Genomic DNA, 22,470 nt, shown 5'->3' with positions numbered 1-22,470 from the left:
CCTTTTATATCCACGGGACTCGCGTCGCGTGTGGAGCTGATAGCTGTCTCTTAGCAATCCCGATCTGCTTCATATCACAGTCATGATAAAAGCATTGATGTATTCAGTCATCCATAAACATTATTAGATCGGTCGGCTTGACGTTGAAGACAAGATCCATAATTCTTAGCAAATGTTGTGTCATCAAACTACGCCTTTGTTATTGTAAATAGGTTAGCGACCCCTAGTGGCGAAAAATTCCATACTGTACGTTTAATGTAGTTTCGGATAATGGGAGTCCACCTGTCCTGGAATGAGCTCCTTTGGAACGTTCTGGATAGATAGGTAAAGTGTGCAGTCAAAGGGCGGACGGGGGGCAAATTGCGTTGGTCGCTTGACTTCACGCACCAGCCCTGAAAAACAACACCACACAATTTTAACGGAATGCACCAAAACACTGTACACATTAACAAACTTACAGATTAAAATAATAAATTAGACGAAGTCATTTGGCGAATACAACCCAAATTACTGTACATATAAAGCAAGAGATTAAATCTAAAATTGCTACTTTGGTTATCATTAATTTGAGGCAAATAAATCAAAGCTAAATGTCCTTGTGGGATTTTAGCTAAATTAAAAAAGATAATATTCTGTTTTACTAAACCAAGCAAAAACAAATAATAGAAAAAAATAGAGTTTAGATTGGGCAGAGACATAAACCTATAGATCACCTTGTCTCTTTTACATCACCTTGAATGTTTCAGCACATTTTCAACCCATTCTCACTCCCAAGGCATCAAAAACTGAATCATGGTCAAGCGCTTAAACTGAGGTTAAAAGCATGGTAAGTGTTGTTTTTACTGTGCTTCTACTACAAATACCACTTTGGAACTAATTGTACTACTTTGAACCTGATATGATTAACTGATTGAAGGTCTATAGCATGTCACGTGACAGGCATTGTTTAATCACCATAATTTAGGTGTTGAAAGCAAGCAATAAAACGCAAAGCCTCCGTGGAATGATACTGTAGATATGATGCAGTGACTGAACATGAGGTAGCTAATCTGATTAATATCGATGAAGCCATATAACAAACATTATTAGGACAGCGTATTCACGGCTGCTTACCAACATCTGGCACACTTTGAACCGATGCTAAATATCGTGATGTGTTTGGAATGAGACTTTTGTGTCTGTTGTTGATGCCACAGGTTTCCCATTGGAAGCAATGGAGTTCACAATTCGTCATAGAGTGACGCCGAGGGGCGCGCTTTTGGCGTCTTCATTGTGACGCCGAAGGCGCTTGACCATCCTTCAGTTTTTGACGCCTTGGGAGTGAGAATGGGTTGAAAACTAATAAAAAGTTTTCAGTTTTTAGTTGAAAATGGTGTTGTGTAAAGGGCATTTTCTTTTACAAAGGTTTACAATTTTCCCCACACAATGTCTGAGCTCTGTTAAAACAAAAAAGCTATGAATCAAACAATATCTAAACACCAAAACAATATCTGTCAGCTCTTGTCATGTGAGAAAGTGAGAACATGTGATGTAGTTGAAATAAGGTTTAATGCAAAATTAAGGTTTAAAAGGGTACAATATAATTCAGTCTTTAGGAAGTTACAGCAAAAAACACAAAATATATAAAAAAGAAAAGAAAAATGAGAACTATGGCTATCTTCACATATGATTCTTAAAGGGGTAGTTAATCCAAAACTACAAAAATGCATGGGTTTATTCACAGTGAAAAAGAAAGTCACACAGGTTTATAATGACATGATGGTGATTAATGATGACAGACTGTCTGAACTATCCATTTAAACACTCAGTTAAGATTCAAATAGGCATTAAGCACAGGTAAAGGAAACAACCAACTGAAATATGAAAGAACTTTAATTATTTTACAGAGTTTTATAAAGTTTGAGAGTAACCTGATGGCAAAGCTTTGGTTGAGGAAGAGAGTAAATATGTAATCTGTAGATAGCTGGTCTTTGTCACAGCTGCTGGTCAGTTGGGTTTAAGCTTGTTTAACAGCTGTCTTTGTGTTGGTGGTCTGATAGTAGATTTTTCATTTCCATTGTATCAGAACTCTCTGGTCCTTTCTCTCCATTTTTGGCTGTAGCAGAACCCCTCATCAGAAGGTTATCAGTGCGTTGCTCAGACTGTTCCTCATTACCTGGACCTTGCTGTTTACTCTCTTGACTTCTGCAGCAGTCACAACAAGTGACAAAAATAACTGCAATGATACAGAAGATAACAGCCAGACCATAACCTGTAATCTTGATATAAAAAAAGATATATACATATTAATAAATATCAATAAATAAAATAAACAACACTTTCTATGCAGTTATTTCAGGTATATATGTTGAGTATATTTGCACTTGAAGATGTAACTATTAGATTCACAAAGCTTGAAGTGTGTGTAGTTGTTGGTTTAGGTGGTGTGTTGTGGGTTTTTAATATGATTTGATGTAATTATTATTTTATTTTTTTGCAAAGGACAAATGACTACTGTGATCTGGTGTATGTTTTCTATGACAGTAAAGCATTATTGCACCACTGGGATACAGACATAAACTCTGTGTCTGGACAAATGCCAGTTATAACACTCTTCTATCATTTGATCAGCATTTTATGAATTACTGCTGTCTGAAGAAAATGTACATGCATTTCTATTTTTAAATATAATTTAACGCTTAAATTACTGACGCAATGACGTAATGACACTTACCTTTGATATCCAAATCAACTCCAGTGTTCTTTCGTAACATTCAGTCTCATTTTTTCCTGGGCTTAATTTGGTGGGTTTGCACCAATTCACACATCTTGAATGCAGTTCGTTATCACAGGCATAGTGTCCATTCCAGTCTGTGAATCCACATGCAAGATAATCACCATCAATGAAAAATATACAGATCCACACAAGACATGGAATACAAACGACAAAAGCTTTTCTTAAATTTTCCACAAACTCTTTCAGCCTTCCACACTTTTTTTCACACTGAGATGTTCCACTGCTGTCTTTTCCTTGAGATGTTCCACTGCTGTCTTTTCCTTGAGATGTTCCACTGCTGTCTTTTCCTTGAGATGTTCCTCTGTTGTCTTTTCCTTGAGATGTTCCATTGTTGTCTTTTCCTTGAGATGTTCCACTGCTGTCTTTTCCTTGAGATGTTCCACTGCTGTCTTTTCCTTGAGATGTTCCACTGCTGTCTTTTCCTTGAGATGTTCCACTGCTGTCTTTTCCTTGAGATGTTCCACTGCCGTCTTTTCCTTGAGATGTTCCACTGTTGTTTTGTTCTTGAGAAGATTTAAGTCTCCACAATAGGAGCATTATTACCAAAGCAAAGATAGCGGGAGCAAACAAGATGCAGCTTATTAAAGCATGGTTCCTCTCAACTCTGCAGGGGCATGAAAATTTGACATCCATAAGTGCCTGCAAACCCACTAACAAAAAGATCATTGAAACTGAGGTCATAATACTCATTTTGGACAGCGGGGCCGCAAACAGTCTTAAAAACTGGACAGAAGACATCTTCTGAGGTCTGTAGGCAGCACGGGAAGTTAGACTGATGACCTTTTTGGTTTCTCCGGTTTGGAATGTCTTTGGTCTGGTCTACAAGATTCACAAAAAAGAGAAAGAGTTAATAAATTATTGGTCAGATCGCTGTAATGAATCTTCAAATATCAGAAAACTTGAGAGGGGACGAGTTCAGTTCAAGTCTGAGTCAAGTCCTAAGCTGGAGTCCAAGTTAAGTCTGAAGTTTGTGACACTGGAGTACGAGTCAAGTGTTGAATATTTTGTCATAAGTCAGAGTCAAGTCTCTAGTCACTAAACGTCAGTGGCAGCTCATGACTGGAGGCAAGGAAGGCACAGCCTACATACACAATTTTTAGGTGGAAAATGGGAGAAGGACAATGTTAATGTTAATACAATTCCCAGTTATTGTTTCATTTCATGCCTCAGAATTGTAATTTCTTGTCTGTAATTTCACCATTGTAACACCATAAAATACTACTGAATCTAAACCACCGCTGCTCTTCCCCGAACATGCCAAATCTGCCATAGGGAAAACTGGTGAGTTTGAGGGAATAGAGAAGGGGAGGGGGCAAATCTATAGCTGGAGACTTTTACCTCCATTAATAAAAAAAAATTGCCAATCACCATTGAGTACTTACTTAGTGTTTAGTATTACAGAGTACTTTCAGTGGTTAGTTTTGAGAAAAAAGGAATGCTAACCTTCCTTGGTATATCAACCAGTCATTGCAGATACGTTAATTATGTGATATTAGTCTGAACTGCTCCTGCTGATAATCTAGCAACTGCCTTAGAGTACGTTTACACGACAGTGATATGCTTAAAACGGAGAAGTTTTTCCTTTGAGATCAGAGTACAGACGACACCATTGTCAAAATAATAATAGTTACCCTTCTCTGTTTCCATGTCGATTAACCACTCACCCTTGTTATCTTGTTAGGCTTGTTACCCCTTGGCTGAATTGGAAATCGCCTCCTAAATCCTCATTCACTATTCCCTACGTTCATCCACTAATACTGTTCACTTAAAGGAGTGAATAAAAAAGAGTGAGTGAATTCGGACAGCCGTTGAGGGTACATCGGTTGTACACTTGTTATTGCAATGCAACTCTCAACTGCACTCAATGGCTATAGAATCTCCATTCAGAATCTTCCATCCATCCAATGTGTCTACAGCATAATATCATACATGTATAAATTACATTTTGATTGATTATTAAATTGTTTAATCAAGGTTTAATTGACAGAGTTCAAGATAAATATTTTCATCTTAGCTCATTCAAATGATTATTAAACAGCAAGCACATACTATGCAAAAGCGGCATTTTATTTTTACATTATCATATTTTATATAATATAATATAATATAATATAATATAATATAATATAATATAATATAATATAATATACACTCACCTAAAGGATTATTAGGAACACCATACTAATACTGTGTTTGACCCCCTTTCGCCTTCAGAACTGCCTTAATTCTACGTGGCATTGATTCAACAAGGTGCTGAAAGCATTCTTTCGAAATGTTGGCCCATATTGATAGGATAGCATCTTGCAGTTGATGGAGATTTGTGGGATGCACATCCAGGGCACGAAGCTCCCGTTCCACCACATCCCAAAGATGCTCTATTGGGTTGAGATCTGGTGACTGTGGGGGCCATTTTAGTACAGTGAACTCATTGTCATGTTCAAGAAACCAATTTGAAATGATTCGAGCTTTGTGACATGGTGCATTATCCTGCTGGAAGTAGCCATCAGAGGATGGGTACATGGTGGTCATAAAGGGATGGACATGGTCAGAAACAATGCTCAGGTAGGCCGTGGCATTTAAACGATGCCCAATTGGCACTAAGGGGCCTAAAGTGTGCCAAGAAAACATCACCCACACCATTACACCACCACCACCAGCCTGCACAGTGGTAACAAGGCATGATGGATCCATGTTCTCATTCTGTTTACGCCAAATTCTGACTCTACCATCTGAATGTCTCAACAGAAATCGAGACTCATCAGACCAGGCAACATTTTTCCAGTCTTCAACTGTCCAATTTTGGTGAGCTCGTGCAAATTGTAGCCTCTTTTTCCTCTTTGTAGTGGAGATGAGTGGTACCCGATGGGGTCTTCTGCTGTTGTAGCCCATCCGCCTCAAGGTTGTGTGTGTTGTGGCTTCACAAATGCTTTGCTGCATACCTCGGTTGTAGCGAGTGGTTATTTCAGTCAAAGTTGCTCTTCTATCAGCTTGAATCAGTCGGCCCATTGTCCTCTGACCTCTAGCATCAACAAGGCATTTTCGCCCACAGGACTGCTGCATACTGGATGTTTTTCCCTTTTCACACCATTCTTTGTAAACCCTAGAAATGGTTGTGCGTGAAAATCCCAGTAACTGAGCAGATTGTGAAATACTCAGACCGGCCCGTCTGGCACCAACAACCATGCCACACCCAAAATTGCTTAAATCACCTTTCTTTCCCATTCTGACATTCAGTTTGGAGTTCAGGAGATTGTCTTGACCAGGACCACACCCCTAAATGCATTGAAGCAACTGCCATGTGATTGGTTGATTAGATAATTGCATTAATGAGAAATTGAACAGGTGTTCCTAATAATCCTTTAGGTGAGTGTAATATGTGGCCTGGCTAAATGAGTCGGCCTGATAGCTAATTTTGGTCGAATTTGAGGTCTTCACAAAAATAGCAATTAAACATCTAAAAGTATCTTAATTTCTGCATTTTCTGAGAGGAGTAGGCTACCTATTCCTTGTCCATGAAAAATGCTGTTTCCCTTTCGAAAGGAAAATTGTAAGGACTGATTTTCCTGCTAAAACAAAAACTCACCCTGCAATAAAGCCATAAAACGCACCTACAGAAGATAGCAAAAACAGAGCACAGGACAGGATTGTCATGTCCAAACTTATCTCTTCGTCTCCTTGTTTGACTTCAACTTATCCCCCCTCTCCCTCCTTAAGTCACTGAAAGTTCATTAAGAAAGTCTATTATATCACATATGGTGTATCTTGTGAATCTATTGTTTTTCCTTTTCGTGTTTGGTATCATTTTAAGTGTCTCAGTGCGATTGGTAAAATGGTCTTAATTTCATTGCAGTCATTGGTTTAATGAGAAAGATTGAGAACTTAGGAAAATCCTGTTCTCCTCTCTGGGTGATGTCTCTTAAAATATCTTAATTCAAACAAGAAAAAACCTGTAAAATAACAGTGTTTTTTTTTTTTCTAAAACTTTTAATGAAAAATTCTGTAAAATTATAGTTTTTGCACTTTATTGGAATTAAGATATTTTACTTTAATTTACGTTTTTTGTTTGGCAGCCGTAGCTGCCAGTCATTTGACCGTTTTTTTACAGTAATGCACGCCTGTCACCGGATTTACAAATGCACATCTTGCTTGTTGCACACACACATATTATGTCATATATATTATAAATCATTTTTCATAAATTAAACATATTCATAGGTTCAAGAGGATTTTTCATGTTGTTTTTCATATGTTAATTGATTAGTTTTTATATGCTGTCCTACGTCAATATATGTTTCAGTGTCTCTACAAATATAACTAATAGTACATCCATTAGAACCCCACTTAGTTAAAATTCATAGCTTGATTTGTGGGATTCACCCACATTTAGACGGCATCCAGTCCCCTATGGACAGTACTAGAACCAAGAATCTTTAGTGCCCTACCTTGCTGCAAATCAGTAACACAAACAGATTCCAGTGTTTCCTTTGCTTTGTTTTTATTCACGACCAGCAGGAACCTCTTCACAGCAGAGAAACTCACCTGCACCTAACGAACCACACAAGTTTATACTGTAGGATAAAGCATTGTAAAAGTTAGCATACCACAGAGAGGCAAACATGTCTCCTGTCTAGATCAGCTGGACCTGGGGGTCTCCACTCTCCTGGAAGCGCAGGCTGTAGTGAGAGCTCGTCGGCTGCACGACGGAACAGGCCCGGAATGTGAATGTGAATGTTATGCAAAGGTGCCATGAAAGAAATCAAGACAAGACATGAAAGTACAGGTCAGGTTGATCGCTGCAGACCAATCTCTGTGACGGATGAATTCGAAAATATGTTTTTAGCATCTGGAATGCAGAGGTGGAGAGTAACAAAGTACATTTACTTTAGTACTGTACTTAAGTACACTTTTTGAGTATCTGTACTTTATTTGAGTATTATTTTTTCTGGAAACTTTTTACTTTAACTTCAATACATTTTAAAGACAAATATCGTACTTTTTACTCTTCTGTCAAGGTCCTTGTGTAGAAAGTAGTAACGTCAGTCAGGGGATGATTTTGGTTGCAGGGGTTGCATTTTGGTTGGAAATGAAAGTCGGATTGATGTCAGAAACCGACTGATGTTGGTACTACAATACAACGACAATACAACGTCTGTCCTACGTTGGAGATTATTGTCAATCTAGCGTTAGATTCTGACATCAACCTGATTTTCATTTTCAACTTTGGTTTGGTCTTCTAAATGCGAATTGTGTCATTGTTTTGGTGCACACTAGCTTATAGATAACAGTAAGGCTAACATATTCATACTAAAAGCCAAAAAACTTTAAATAGGGCAATAGCTGAGGGAACAGCCATTTGGGTGTCCGAAACCATTGTGGACGTTATTGAGTGCACTTCAATCTTCAATCTCACATTCAATCCCACTACTAGAACTGTGTTCTAGAAATAAATATGATATTGATATGAGGGTAGGTAGGCAGGCATAGATTCAGAGGCATAAGGTACTTTAAGTATTACACACAACAATGCAACAATAATAAAACAAAGCATTGACATTTACTTTTGATACTTAAGTACTTTTAAAAAACTTTTAAAGTGCTTCTGTACTTTTACTTAAGTAAAAATCATTCTTTACAACTTTTACTTGTAACGGAGTAATATTTGACCAGTAGTATCTGTACTTTAACTCAAGTAAGGAAGTTGTGTATTTTGTCCACCTCTGCTGGAATGGGAGCTTGTGAAGGGCTTGATTCAAATTTCCAGGTTCAAGATTGGCCATAACCCACCGCCTTTCTTGGGTGAACTCGAGTCTCGACCGGCACATCTAGAGCGCCGAATGACACACTGGATTGCTGCCACAACCCGCACTGTCAGCCGGCAGCCCGACGGCACACAGTGCTGACGTGGTCATGCTCTCATGTGAGAACATGAGCCACCCACGAACGCAGTCTCAGCACGCTTATGCCCAAACATGTGAGACAGTGATCGTTGCCGTCAGACGAGGATAGGCAACAACCGCATCCAGAAATGCATAGGTGGAATGATAGCATTAAAAAGACGCACTGTCTGTGCTTGCCCTTTCAGGGAAATTTGAGCTCTCTTACAGTGCTGAAGCGCACAGGGGAAATGGCCGTCGCACAACTAGCAGGGAATAGATGCAAATCTCGCACATCAATGTCCATTGGCTCGTTTAGTTTACACTTGAAGGTGATAGGGCTCTCAGACGAGATCCCAATGCTGCCCATGACAGGGAACATATAGTTCTGGGTACAAATATGTGACCCTGGAACTCAAAACCAGTCACATGTCGCACAGGTATATGTGTGGCAATAGCCAAAAATACATTATATGGGTCAAAATTATCAAATTTTCTTTTATGCAAAAAAAGAAAACGAAAAAGAAATCATTAGGATATTAAGTAAAGATCATGTTCCATGAAGATATTTAGTAAATTTCCTACTGTAAATTTAAAAAAATATATTTTTGTGAGTGGATGCAGCAAAATCGCAAACATAAATGGACAACAAAAACTATATATAAATGAAAGCTTATTTATTCGGCTTTCAGGTGATGTATACATTTAAATTTCAAAAAATGACCTTTGTGACTGATTTTGTGATCCAGGGTCACATACATGCTTCAAAAATGACCAGTTTGCACTTAAAATGATTTTTTAAAAACCTGTTCAAAATCGTTTCTGTAATAAAGAAATGAACTTTTCTCTGACCTAAATTTGCAAGAAAAAGTTTGTATATGTCTGCATTTTTCAGACAGCACTATGTATGATTACTACGGAGCCCCTGAGGGGACCTTTGCAAAAAAAAAAAAAATCAGAAATCCAGAGATTTGTCTTATTATAGGGAGATGAGAGGGTGTCTCTTACCATCGGAGAAAGCGTTCTGCTTACATGGATCACAGGAGGCACCTCAGCCTATATGTAATGGCAGTGACGTCAGTGCACGCAGTTCAAAGTTTTATGACAGTCAGTTTCTTGTGGAATATTAGCGCGTTGGTCTTGTGAATAAATTTGGTGTTACATTGCTAGTAAAGGTACAGTAGGACTTAGGGGTGGGCGGTATGACCAAAATTCTGTTTCACGGTATGTCTAATTTTATTTCACGGTAACGATATATTTCACGATATAGTTATTTACATCTAGTTTTTCTCGAAAAATCGACAAAAAGGGCTTTGTATAATAAATAAACCCAAATAGGCTACTTTAGAAAGGAAAAGTACTTCACTGTGTTAGATGGCAAATTACTGAGTTAAGATAACTACAAGACTAGCTATAATAATAATAATAATAATAATATTACATTTAATTTATATAGCGCTTTATTATTATTATTATATGATTACTTGATACACAGACATAACTGATATTTCACTGCATCCACTAATAGTCAATGGCCAAAAACTAGTGTTGACACCATCAGTTAACGTTAACTAAATAGAACAACACCACATAAACTGCCGGGCTTTGTCCCTGTTACTAACGTTACAAATTTTACCGGACTTTACCGAGGCTAAAGAACCGGTAGCCTAATGATAGCCGTTAACGTTGAATTAGCCTGCTTAACTTATATGCTAATCGCTAATGCTTCCAGCTCGAACACCTAGCTAGTCTTGCAGTTATCTTGACTCAGTAATTTGCCATCTAACTAAATGTTCACCGTGCTAATTAAAACACTCTTACCTCTGTAAAGCCGTCACAATGATTCATATGATCATCTGCTGTTCTTCTACAGCTCCTTGCCATCAACTGGGAAATACCGGGAAAATATAGCCATATATTTAGAAAATATATGGAAAATATATGGAAATACAGCCAGACGGAGGTACCGTGACCTTAAGCCTAGAACGCCCTCTGCTGACGTTTTTCGTAGGCTACATGGACACATGCTTTTCTTACATTCAAAACTACCAAAATGTGAAACACTTCAATAATTAATGAACCAGTCTGCACACTCCACTATAGTCTAACTTAAAATCAGAATCAGAAATACTTTATTGATCTTTATTATTGATGCTATTGATAACCCGGGGGACAATTCTTGTGTCACAGTTGATGTGCACATCAAGACATTTAAAGGAATATAAATAATAATAGAAGTTGGTAAATAAACAAGTATATACATGTAAAAAGTATAAATATAGGCTATAAAATATGAAGAAGAATTATAAAGGACTATGGATATGCAGCCTACAAGATTTACATTACTGTATTAACAGAATTGTGATGAACAGTACTAGTAAATAAATAGAAGCAGAACTGCAGCAACTATATTGCACACTGAATATTAAAACAGAGAATATTGCACAGAATGTGAAGTATTGCACTACAGGGTCCAGTTTAATAACAATGGGTCCATGTGTCAGACACTTTACTATCTTGAGGCCACAAGTTACTATCTTGAGGCCACTAGATACTATCTTGAGGCCACGAGTTACTATCTTGAGGCCACGAGATACTATCTTGAGGCCACGAGTTACTATCTTGAGGCCATGAGATACTATCTTGAGGTCACGAGTCACTATCTTGAGGCCACGAGTTACTATCTTGAGGCCACTAGATACTATCTTGAGGCCACGAGTTACTATCTTGAGGCCACTAGATACTATCTTGAGGCCACGAGTTACTATCTTGAGGCCACGAGATACTATCTTGAGGCCACGAGTTACTATCTTGAGGCCATGAGATACTATCTTGAGGCCACGAGTCACTATCTTGAGGCCACGAGTTACTATCTTGAGGCCACTAGATACTATCTTGAGGCCACGAGTTACTATCTTGAGGCCACTAGATACTATCTTGAGGCCACGAGTTACTATCTTGAGGCCACGAGATACTATCTTGAGGCCACGAGTTACTATCTTGAGGCCATGAGATACTATCTTGAGGCCACGAGTCACTATCTTGAGGCCACGAGTTACTATCTTGAGGCCACTAGATACTATCTTGAGGCCACGAGTTACTATCTTGAGGCCACTAGATACTATCTTGAGGCCACGAGATACTATCTTGAGGCCACAAGTTACTATCTTGAGGCCATGAGATACTATCTTGAGGCCACGAGTCACTATCTTGAGGCCACGAGTTACTATCTTGAGGCCACTAGATACTATCTTGAGGCCACGAGTTACTATCTTGAGGCCATGAGATACTATCTTGAGGCCACGAGTCACTATCTTGAGGCCACGAGTTACTATCTTGAGGCCACTAGATACTATCTTGAGGCCACGAGTTACTATCTTGAGGCCACTAGATACTATCTTGAGGCCACGAGTTACTATCTTGAGGCCACGAGATACTATCTTGAGGCCACGAGTTACTATCTTGAGGCCATGAGATACTATCTTGAGGCCACGAGTCACTATCTTGAGGCCACGAGTTACTATCTTGAGGCCACTAGATACTATCTTGAGGCCACGAGTTACTATCTTGAGGCCACTAGATACTATCTTGAGGCCACGAGTTACTATCTTGAGGCCACGAGTTACTATCTTGAGGCCACGAGATACTATCTTGAGGCCACAAGTTACTATCTTGAGGCCATGAGATACTATCTTGAGGCCACGAGTCACTATCTTGAGGCCACGAGTTACTATCTTGAGGCCACTAGATACTATCTTGAGGCCACGAGTTACTATCTTGAGGCCACTAGATACTATCTTGAGGCCACGAGTTACTATCTTGAGGCCACTAGATACTATCTTGAGGCCACGAGTTACTATCTTGAGGCCACGAGTTACTATCTTGAGGCCACTAGATACTATCTTGAGGCCACGAGTTACTATCTTGAGGCCACTAGATACTATCTTGAGGCCACAAGATAGTTATAATATTTTTTTTTTGACAAAGTGGGACTAGGGGGGCTCCGTACTTTAGAAAACGTAATTCCTTTGTGGATCCTCTTGATCTGTTTTCTCCATGTTTCTTTGACAAATCTCAGTGTCTCATTCTCATGCACGCTGCATGTGAGTTAACCACGCCCACTTATTTACATGTCGCAGTATCACGGAATAAAAAAATATGTTACGGTTGACATTTTCTACCGCGGTAACGATATATACCGTCATACCGCCCAGCCCTAGTAGGACTGCATTGTTTGTGGACTGTGCTTTACTGTAGGAAAAAAAGCATGAATATATCTATTAAATGCAAAGTACTAGTCATTGCAGGCAGCAAAAAAAACTACATTTAAGATTACACTAAAAACTTTATTGTAATTTAATACATATTTAATTCATTAAAAATATTTTTATACCATGATTCATGACAAAGCGTTATATAATCATCATTAAGCACACAACAGTTGACACAACACTTAATGTTTTATTTTAATTAAACAACATACACATATTTATAATTAAATTCATGTTGTCTTTATTCATTAAAATGCATATATCAGCGTCAGATGCATACATCAGTTACAATTCAAGTCAAAACTGGTAAATAACTGGTAAATTCATAACCTGAAAGTCAAAGAAAGAAAACATCTGTATTTTATACTTTCTTTAGACCATATACAATATCACTCAATATTACTATTATTCCCTTCTTTGCATTCTCTCACAAAATAACCTTTTTATCATAGTAAAATCTACATAGCCTATCATTCCCAACAAAAGTATTGTTTAGCGCAAAACGTATTGAAGATTAGTGGACAGGCAGTCGATTCATTAAATAAGCTATTTCCTCACATTTGTAGTAATGACACTATAACGCAAACTGGAAATTGTAATGCGTGAGCACGTGATAGTTTTCTCGTGCGCACGCGAAAGTTTCTTGTGAGCACGCAAAAGTATCAGGGGGCCAATGTTTCGGAAAAAACTGAAGTTTCCCCGGGCACCGCCATTGATTAGCAGACCCTCACCTGCTGTTAGCATTCCATTGACTCCCATTCATTTTGGCGTCACTTTGACAGCGAATAACTTTACATCTGAGGCGTTTAAAGACTCCATTTGTCCATTATTTATTTCTAAAGATTAAGAAACACGAAAATGTATAAAAGGCTCCATTACCTTGTATCTTATACGTTATGGCCCCGTAGAAGCAGTTTTTGTAAAAATAGGCTAACAATTGCATCATAACCACACGACTCTCTGTCGCACAGTAGAGAAATTACCGTATGGACAGGAGGAGAAGCTTGCGGGCAATCGGGGGGACGTGGAGGCAAAATTACAAAATAATTAATCAGAATACTTAGCAAAAGTTTCTCCTGCTCCTAGCTCATGGACAGCTCCTACTCACACTCTCCGTCTCTGCAAGTTTCGGAAGGGAATGATTCAGATTTCTCTCGGCACAGCTACTAGAAGACAGACGGGTTGCTCACGTCACATCTACGTCGTCAAGCTCAGTTTGAGTCTGCGCAGTACGCTCAGCAAGTGAAAGCTTCTAATTGACTGTCTATGGAAAGTATGTTTTTTTTTTTTTTTTTTTGCAAAGGTCCCCTCAGGGGCTCCGTAGTTTATTCTATGGCTTTAAAAAAAAAAAAAAAAAAAAAAAAGTACAACTATTTGTGTTATTAGCTTAGTTAGATTGAGTTTGTCTATTTATGATTTACTTACTCTTTCGGCTCATATTGAACTTTGAAATAATGGAGGTCATGAAGGGTTATAGATGTGACATCAGGATGTGTGTCATATGCAGATCCCTCCCTCCCACCCTCCGCATTCCTGAGTGCAGGGGGATTGCTGGGGACAGTGGAAGTGACAAAAAGAGATTTTCTAATAATGCTGGATATTTCACACTAAAGTTGAAAAAACATTCTGTTATTTTAAAAGAATATAGATTAAATGATTATAAAATATATAATATAAAATAAATATCATACTAAAAATCTACTGAACCAATTATTTTAGATTTAGATTAACAATAAATAAATAAATAACACCTTACATTTTCAATAGAGTTGAAGAAGTAGCTCCTAACATACAACGTATGAATGGGTTCACAAAAATACAGTAAGTTGTAATACAAAAGATCCCAGAGTGTTTACTGAAGTGTTTCTCTCTCACACCAGCGTTTGACAGTCATGAGACATTGTGAATGTTTTTATAGTGCTACATTTATTTCAAAGTATAATCTTAAAAGTTTAAATTATATATTTAAAAAATAAAAGATGTTTTAAATTAAATTAAACGAATTATTTAAAGTGGTCTGTGGAAAAACTTGACTTGAACTTAAAGTATATTTAAGTAAGTAAGATACATAAGATATATCTATATAAAAATAAATAAAAGATGTTTTAAATTAAATTCAATGAATTATTAAAAGTCTGTGGAAAAACTTGACTTGAACTTAAAGTATATTTGTTATTTATCAGGGCCAGGGGTGTGTAAGATAATTCGAAATTTGAAGTGTCAAAAGTCATCTCACACATGTGAAATAATTCCTTAAGTTGTATCTGTGAGAAAATTACCACATATTCCTTTCTTCAGAGAGAGAGAGACAATGAAAACATTTAGAAACTGTGAACCCTCAGGCTGTCCCCACTGATAGGTTGCTTATAAGGTCCTTCCGATCACCACCACACCAGAAATACGTTACTTGACAATAATGATAGCTTCAGGATATAGGGTGACAGACCAGATGAGCCTCTGTGCATCATGTCTCAGCATATGTAATGTTAGTCTGCTAACGCCTTTCCAGAGCCAAAGTTTTGTTCGTGCTAAATTAATTTCAAAGCATATTCGTAAAAGTTTTAATATGATCTTTTAAAATGAAAGATTGTTTAAATTAAATCTTTAAAGTTTTAATACATTCGTATCCTCTATTTTTCTTTTAGAAGATTACTGTAATGATTTTGTTTACTGGTGACCTAAAGTATAATTGTTATTAAACAAAGTCTGTTCAAAAACTTTAGATTGTTGAAAATTTTAAAGAAAAACTGTTTTTAGACATCTTAAATCTCATTTATATGAAAAGATTCAATCAGCATTTTTGTCCATGCGAGGTTTCAATTTTTATGGTGGGGGGTTTCCACAGCCATAATGATTTTTGTACTGTAACTGCATATGCTATCCCGTACACCTAAACACGACCATCACACAAAACTAAATTTTTTTGTTTCAAAAAATAAATAAATATATAAATCATTTAATATCAGTTCTAAGCTGTTTTGCACACACACACACACACACACACACACACACACACACACACACACACACACACACACACACACCTGTGTTTTGAGAACACCTAGGCCCGGTTTCACAGACAGGGCTTAGACTAAGCCAGGATTAGACCATAGATCAATTAGGACATTTAAGTAATTTTTATAAACATGCTTAGAAAAAAACATTACCGATGTGCATCTTAAAACTAAAAAGGCACTGATATATTTTTAAGATCAGTCAGTGCAAGTTTATTTCAGTGGAAACAGCTCAGACTTACATTTTAGTCTAGGACTAGTCTTAAGCCCTGTCTGTGAAACCAGAGGCTAGAGTAATGCAGAAATGTTCCAGTGAACTAAATTCAATCATCCATCAGAACTAACTTTTATATTGTTTGTCCATCAAAAAGAAAACGGCATAATACATCAGAATTGGCTGTTGTCCCTCTGACTTCGCTGAAGTCTCCACCTCTGTCCATTGGCCCCACTGGGAGCTTGTGGGGGGTCGTCTTGGGCATTAAAGTCCCAGGCTGGAAATGGGTCCCACTCTGGTCATTGTCCTTAAGAACAGTTAAAAACTAAAACATCAGAGAAATTCACAAATAGCAAAGGTGAGACGAATAGCAAAAGAGAGAAATATGAAGCTGACGTCACATTCCTGTCTTGTGTGGACTTATTCCCTGTTCAGTGCCATGTTTTGCAGTCCTTTGTAGTTTTTCTTGTTGATTAGTTCTGTAATTGTTCTCAAGTGTGTTTTATTTGCCGATTACCCCTTGTGTTTTTAAACCCCAGTGTTTCTCATGTTCCTTGTCTGGTGTTGTCCTTACATGGATGTATCGTGAGCATTTTTTGTAGTTTCTTGTTATCTCATGTCTGAATTACATTGTTCATTACATGGATTTATTTCTGTTGTCTTGTTATGTTAAAATAAATGTTAAACGCAGTCTCAGTTGATGACACAAGACGCACATTTGAAGTAGCACACACACTCCTTGTGCAGCACTGAGCCAATAAGCATTTCTAGACGAGTTATTGAACCAAAGAACCAGTTTGAAAAGAACAAATAAAAGCAGACTTTCACATCTGCCTGTACTGTAGGTTTGATTTGTTCATTTCTGGTCATGCTTATTGGCTGGACACATTTGGACATGCTCATTGGCTCATCCGGTGCTGTGCAAGAACTGTGCATTCAACTTCAGATGTGCATCTTCTGCCGTCAACTAAATAACCATTTGAAAAGAACGATTTGTTCAAGCGAACATGGTTGTAACGACTGAGACAAGTCAGACACAAGTATTTGTTATAGTTTAACAAATGATATTTAGAACTCACTCTGGAATCTGTGGCCACATCCCCCCAAACAGGGCAAGAAGGTCTTAGTTACCATGACCACGATCAGATAAGTTGGTTTTATGACTCTTAGCAATGTGAAACTCAAAGAACAGACTCTCCTGCATTCATTTATCGATGAACTGATTAACATGAAATTAACATGCATCCCAGAACTTTTTGTGAATGATTTACTGTCTTGTGTTGTGTCTTTTAATACTATTATCTTTTGATACTATGTATTTTATTATAGAGCCAACGGTCAACGTAACCTCACCCATACCATGTTTGGTCTCTATAAATTGGTACTTTGAAGATCGAAATGATTGTGTACATGATATGCCGATAGCCGCACAACATATTAGTATTACAAGAATCTTTCTTAGTTTTGTCATCAGAAACCAATCCAGCTGCCATTGCAAATGAGCATGCTTAGAAGAACAAAGATTCATAAATCAACCACAGAGGAATCTTCCTGCTTGGAATTTCCACCCTTCTCATTGGTCAAGCAAACCCGGAGAGGTGTGGCATTTCTCAGGCTTTATTAGAGACAAATCCACAGTGACTGACTTTCTTCTGGCCTCAACTGCTGTTTCTTCAAGTTGATACTGTGGGGAAATAACCATGAAAGTGTCAAAATAACCATGCAAGTTTATCATATCTTCTCCATCCAGCAGAGAAGAAAACGATTGCAACTTGTACGGTGACATTCAACACTCACGGACCCATCAACAACTCAATTTTCAACCACTTCAAGAATTGTGACCACTGCACAGACCATGCAAGTATCAATTTAATGAGGTGCTCTGAAAATGATAAGCTGATGGTTCTTTTCATAGTTAAATGGATATTTTCCATAGTTCCATTTCCTGCTTCCAGTTCCATTCTATCACTCACCATGCTACCTATGCATGCATGTATGTATGCAACAAAGTCCATTTTACGATCTTGATCTTGTTACATGCTCTAAGCGCTGTACATGCTAAGAAATAATAATTTTTCTGTGGCCATGAAAGATGTTTTTCTTAGAATAAATGAATAATCAAAAGAGTTCATTGGAACTGATTAATTGATTGTAATATTAATTTAGCTACCTCAAGTTAATCCAATTAACTGACCCAAATATTAATAATTAATCATAATTGATAATTATGAGTTATCAATATTTCCCCTTTGAGCTAACTTTTTACATGGTACAGTATTATGTACAAGTCCAGTGAAACACGAGTCACAACACTCCACAAAAGAGCTCAAAGCCTTGAAGATACAAAATGGAATGGTTCTTTTAAAAAAAAGTTGTATCTCTCTTTTGCTTCACAGGACCCTTTTTTCAGTTTTCGATTTACTGCGCTACGTGAACAAAAGCAATAAAATGTTGGCACAGTCGAATTTATCTGTTTTGGAGAAAACTGAATGCACGTTTTGGACTTTTCACTTTGAAACTGACGTAAAATGTGCAAAAAGCAACATCATATTTTGCAAAAATATCACCACATGCACAATAATTTCATGGAAATTCACGTATTAGAAGAACTTTTTTTTTTTAAGATTTATTAAGCAATATGCAAACAAAAGGCGGCGTTATGGGGATAAAGGGATAAATAAAAATCAATGACGGCTGCATCTCTAACCTTCATCAAGTTGAAATAGACTACAGCACTTCAGAAAAGCTTGCAGATGAGAAACGCTGACACTGTACCTATTGTGTAGAACAAACACACATCCTGTTATAGAATGATAACCATCGTTCACACAGACAGAGAGAAGAAATGTAACAGTCTAAACTTCTTCCTTGAGTCCTTAACTTAACTATTCTGATTTGTGAAATCTTTTACAGCAGTGTTTTGCTCAGTTAACCATTTCTTTTATGATTAAATTCACTGTTCTGATTACTAAAACGTTTCACAACACAGTTTTGTTTAGTTAAACCTTCCCTGACTCAGTGTTGAGTGGGAAAATATTCCCAAGTCAAGATGTGCCAAACTGATAGACTCGTATCCAAACAGACTGAGTGCTGTAACAAAATCAAAGGGTGCTTCAAATAAATATTAGTTCAGGGGTGTGCACATTCTTTTTAAGAAGGGGGGCCGGAGGGTGTGTTCCAACTACAGGGGGATCACACTTCTGGGTACTGGAGAGGAGAATACGGCCGATAGTAGAACCTCGGATTCAGGAGGAACAGTGCAGTTTTCGTCCCGGTCGTGGAACACTGGACCAGCTCTATACCCTCTCCAGGGTGCTGGAGGGTTCATGGGAGTTTGTGCTTGTGGATTTGGAGAAGGCATTAGACTGTGTCCCTCGCGGCATCCTGTGGAGGGTACTCTGGAAGTATGGGGTCCAGGGCCCTTTGCTAAGGGCTGTCCGGTCCCTGTACAACCGGAGCAGGAGCTTGGTTCGCATTGCCGGCAGTAAGTCAGACTTGTTCCTGGTGCATGTTGGACTCTGGTAGGGCTGCCCTTTGTCGCCAGTTCTGTTCATAATTTTTATGGACTTAATTTCTAGGCACAGCCAGGGGCCGGAGGGTGTCAGGTTTGGGGACCACACGATTTCGTCTCTGCTTTTTGCGGATGATGTTGTTGTGTTTGCCCCATCAGACCAGGACCTTCAGCATGCACTGGGACGGTTTGCAGCCGAGTGTGAAGCGGCTGGGATGAGAATCAGAGCCTCCAAATCCGAGGTCATCGTTCTCAGTTGGAAAAGGGTGGCTTGCCCACTTCAGGTAGTGGAGAGTTCCTGTCTCAAGTGGAGGAGTTCAAGTATCTTGGGGTCTTGTTCATGAGTGTGGGAAGGATGGAAAGGGAGATTGACAGACGGATCGGTGCAGCTTCTGCAGTAATGCGGTCGATTACTGGTCTGTTGTGAAGAAAGAGCTGAGCTGCAAGGCGAAGCTCTCGATTTACCAGTCAATCTACGTTCCTGTGGGTCATGACCAAGCGTGCCGCACAAGCCCTGAAAAGTGAAGCCAAAACGTCTCGATCGCCCCCCGGTTACTGGTCCTAGTATAGGTCATAAGCCCCGCCTCCCCGTGTTATTCAACGGGACGTGAGACCAACTAAACAATTTGTTTACACTTCAAATATCTTTTTTCCAAAGGTGGTTTCTTTCATTTGCTGTCGTTTTTATCACGCTGATGTAAGTTCAAGTGTCTGTTTCAAAAATAAGTTGGTTTTTAGTTAGTTACGTGATGCTATAAAAACGGTGGTGTAACGTCATGATTGACAGCTGTGATTTACAGGTTCTCTGAGCGAAGTAGTCACTGAAGCACCAACGGACATTTTTTTCGGGATCTTCGGAGGACTGAGGAGATTGTATTTACTTTATTTTAACAAGCCTCTTGTCGTACTGCAATCAATTTTTTAAAAAGTGCACTCATGGAGAGTGTATTCTGCGAGAGTGAGGGCGGAGCGTTGATTTCGCGGCTTTACTTCCGGCTCACTACTGCGCAGGTCTGGTCCCGAGATCACTGCTGCGCAGACTCAAGTTCCAAGATGTCAGCGCCATATCGGGACTCTGGCGGCTTCAGTTCTCATTAATGGAAGAGAGCGAAGGGGCGTCGTCCATCTTTTTTTCGGTCATGGGCGTCGTCCATGACCGAAAGGACAAGATCCCGGATACAGGCGGCCGAAATGAGCTTTCTCCGCAGGGTGGCTGGGCGATCCCTTAGAGATAGGGTGAGAAGCTCGGTCACTCAGGAGGAGCTCAGAGTAGAGCCGCTGCTCCTCCACATCGAGAGGGGCCAGCTGAGGTGGCTCGGGCATCTGTTCCGGATGCCTCCTGGACGCCTTCCCGGGAAGGTGTTCCAGGCATGTCCCACAGGGAGGAGACCCTGGGGAAGACCTAGGACACGCTGGAGGGTCTATGTCTCCCGGCTGGCCAGGGAGCGCCTCGGTGTCCCCCCGGAGGACCTAGAGGAAGTGTCTAGGGAGAGGGAAGTCTGGGCATCTCTGCTTAGACTGCTGCCCCCGCGACCCGGCCCCGGATAAGCGGAAGAAGATGGATGGATGGGTGTGCACATTTATGCAGTTAGATATTCCTTCCAAGATTTTTTTCTTTGTATTGTGTCACTGTGGTTTTCACAGGCATTACATGTTTAATTTTTTTTTGCATCTCAAAAGCAGCTGTTTTAACAGGAATGCGTTGACTTATATCCACTGTATGCAAAAACTATATAAACTGTACATCCAACAACAGAGATGATAATGGTTAATCGAAACAAAAGTGAGACATCTCAATTTGAACTTCAGCATTTGTATTTCTTTCTTTCAAGAACATAGAAACTACCAAAAGCATAGAAACTTAATAAAATCAGTGATTTTTCATTATCTTTCAAATGTGTCATGTATTTGCATTAATATCTTGCAGTGCGTGTGTAGCCCTATTAGGCACACATGAGAAAAGCTTATATAGTGCAGTAAAACACACATCCTGTCATTACAAAGAAACAAGACAACATGCATCTAAACAGAAATGAAAGTTGTATCTTGGCGAAAGTTTAAATCTATGTCTATTTATGAATATTTATAACATTAAACAGTTGTTTGACATGTTGTATTTAGGCAGACGGGTGCTGTACTTCCTCTTCTGAGCTGCTGAGAGATGTTTGTCGTGTTGGTTCATCATGTTTATTCAGTTGCTCCAAAGTTCTGCTCGTACAGTCGTTATAAATGACGGCAGCCATGACGGAAACACACAGGACTGACAGTAGAGCTAAAGATGAGAGCTAAAAAAACAAACAAACGAACAACCATACAGTGATAAGATGCAATAACAGTACTGATATTCATCAAACATGCCTTCTTTTCCATTTAGTTTTTTGTTGTTGGTTTTTAAATGAATAGATTTAAACCATACACAACGTACATTCAACCTGTTATATAGATAATTTAATCTTTAGCTGTTTGATCAGGATTGGAGCTAAACTCCTGCAGGGCAGTACAAAAAGTTACATTAACATTCTTTTGTATGTGCAACATCATACAACATCATCGTGTTTTAATGGTGTTTTGACAAATATTCATATTAAATGCTTAGTTTAATAAAACGATTAAAAACTGCATAGTACACTCACCCTTGAGTAGAAAATGATTTTTTCGGTCAGATCTAGCAGGTCTGTTGCGTTCACTCCATTGGGTTTACACCATTTAATCTGGAGATTCTCATCCAGCACGTAATCTCCTTCCCAGTGTACCACGCCACAAGCGACATATTCACCGTCAAACAGCAACAGAAACATCCACAATGAAGGT

The 22,470-nt window shown here is 38.7% G+C and overlaps 1 protein-coding gene and 1 long non-coding RNA gene across 2 annotated transcripts; both read right to left on the bottom strand.

Annotated features, from left to right (window-relative positions):
* Positions 1 to 1,530: 1,530 nt before the first annotated feature.
* LOC307169622 (uncharacterized protein) lies at positions 1,531 to 9,019 on the bottom strand (the record flags this gene model as incomplete). Its single annotated transcript, XM_079890350.1, has 5 exons — positions 1,531 to 2,258; positions 2,714 to 3,279; positions 7,219 to 7,321; positions 7,419 to 7,469; positions 8,879 to 9,019. The coding sequence occupies 5 exons, from the start codon at positions 9,017 to 9,019 to the stop codon at positions 2,007 to 2,009; spliced, it is 1,113 nt and encodes a 370-aa protein (XP_079746476.1). The 3' UTR covers positions 1,531 to 2,006.
* Positions 9,020 to 16,394: 7,375 nt separating this feature from the next.
* Positions 16,395 to 22,417, bottom strand: LOC307170257. The gene is made up of 3 exons (XR_013823321.1): positions 22,293 to 22,417; positions 21,750 to 21,944; positions 16,395 to 16,455 (listed from the first exon to the last, which is right to left on the bottom strand). It is a non-coding gene; the product is annotated as an uncharacterized lncRNA (long non-coding RNA).
* Between the last annotated feature and the right edge of the window lie 53 nt (positions 22,418 to 22,470).

Source organism: Squalius cephalus (assembly GCF_949319135.1).
Source record: "Squalius cephalus genome assembly, chromosome: 13".
Taxonomy (NCBI): Eukaryota; Metazoa; Chordata; class Actinopteri; order Cypriniformes; family Leuciscidae; genus Squalius; species Squalius cephalus.
This window is presented reverse-complemented; position numbering and strand designations above follow the sequence as displayed.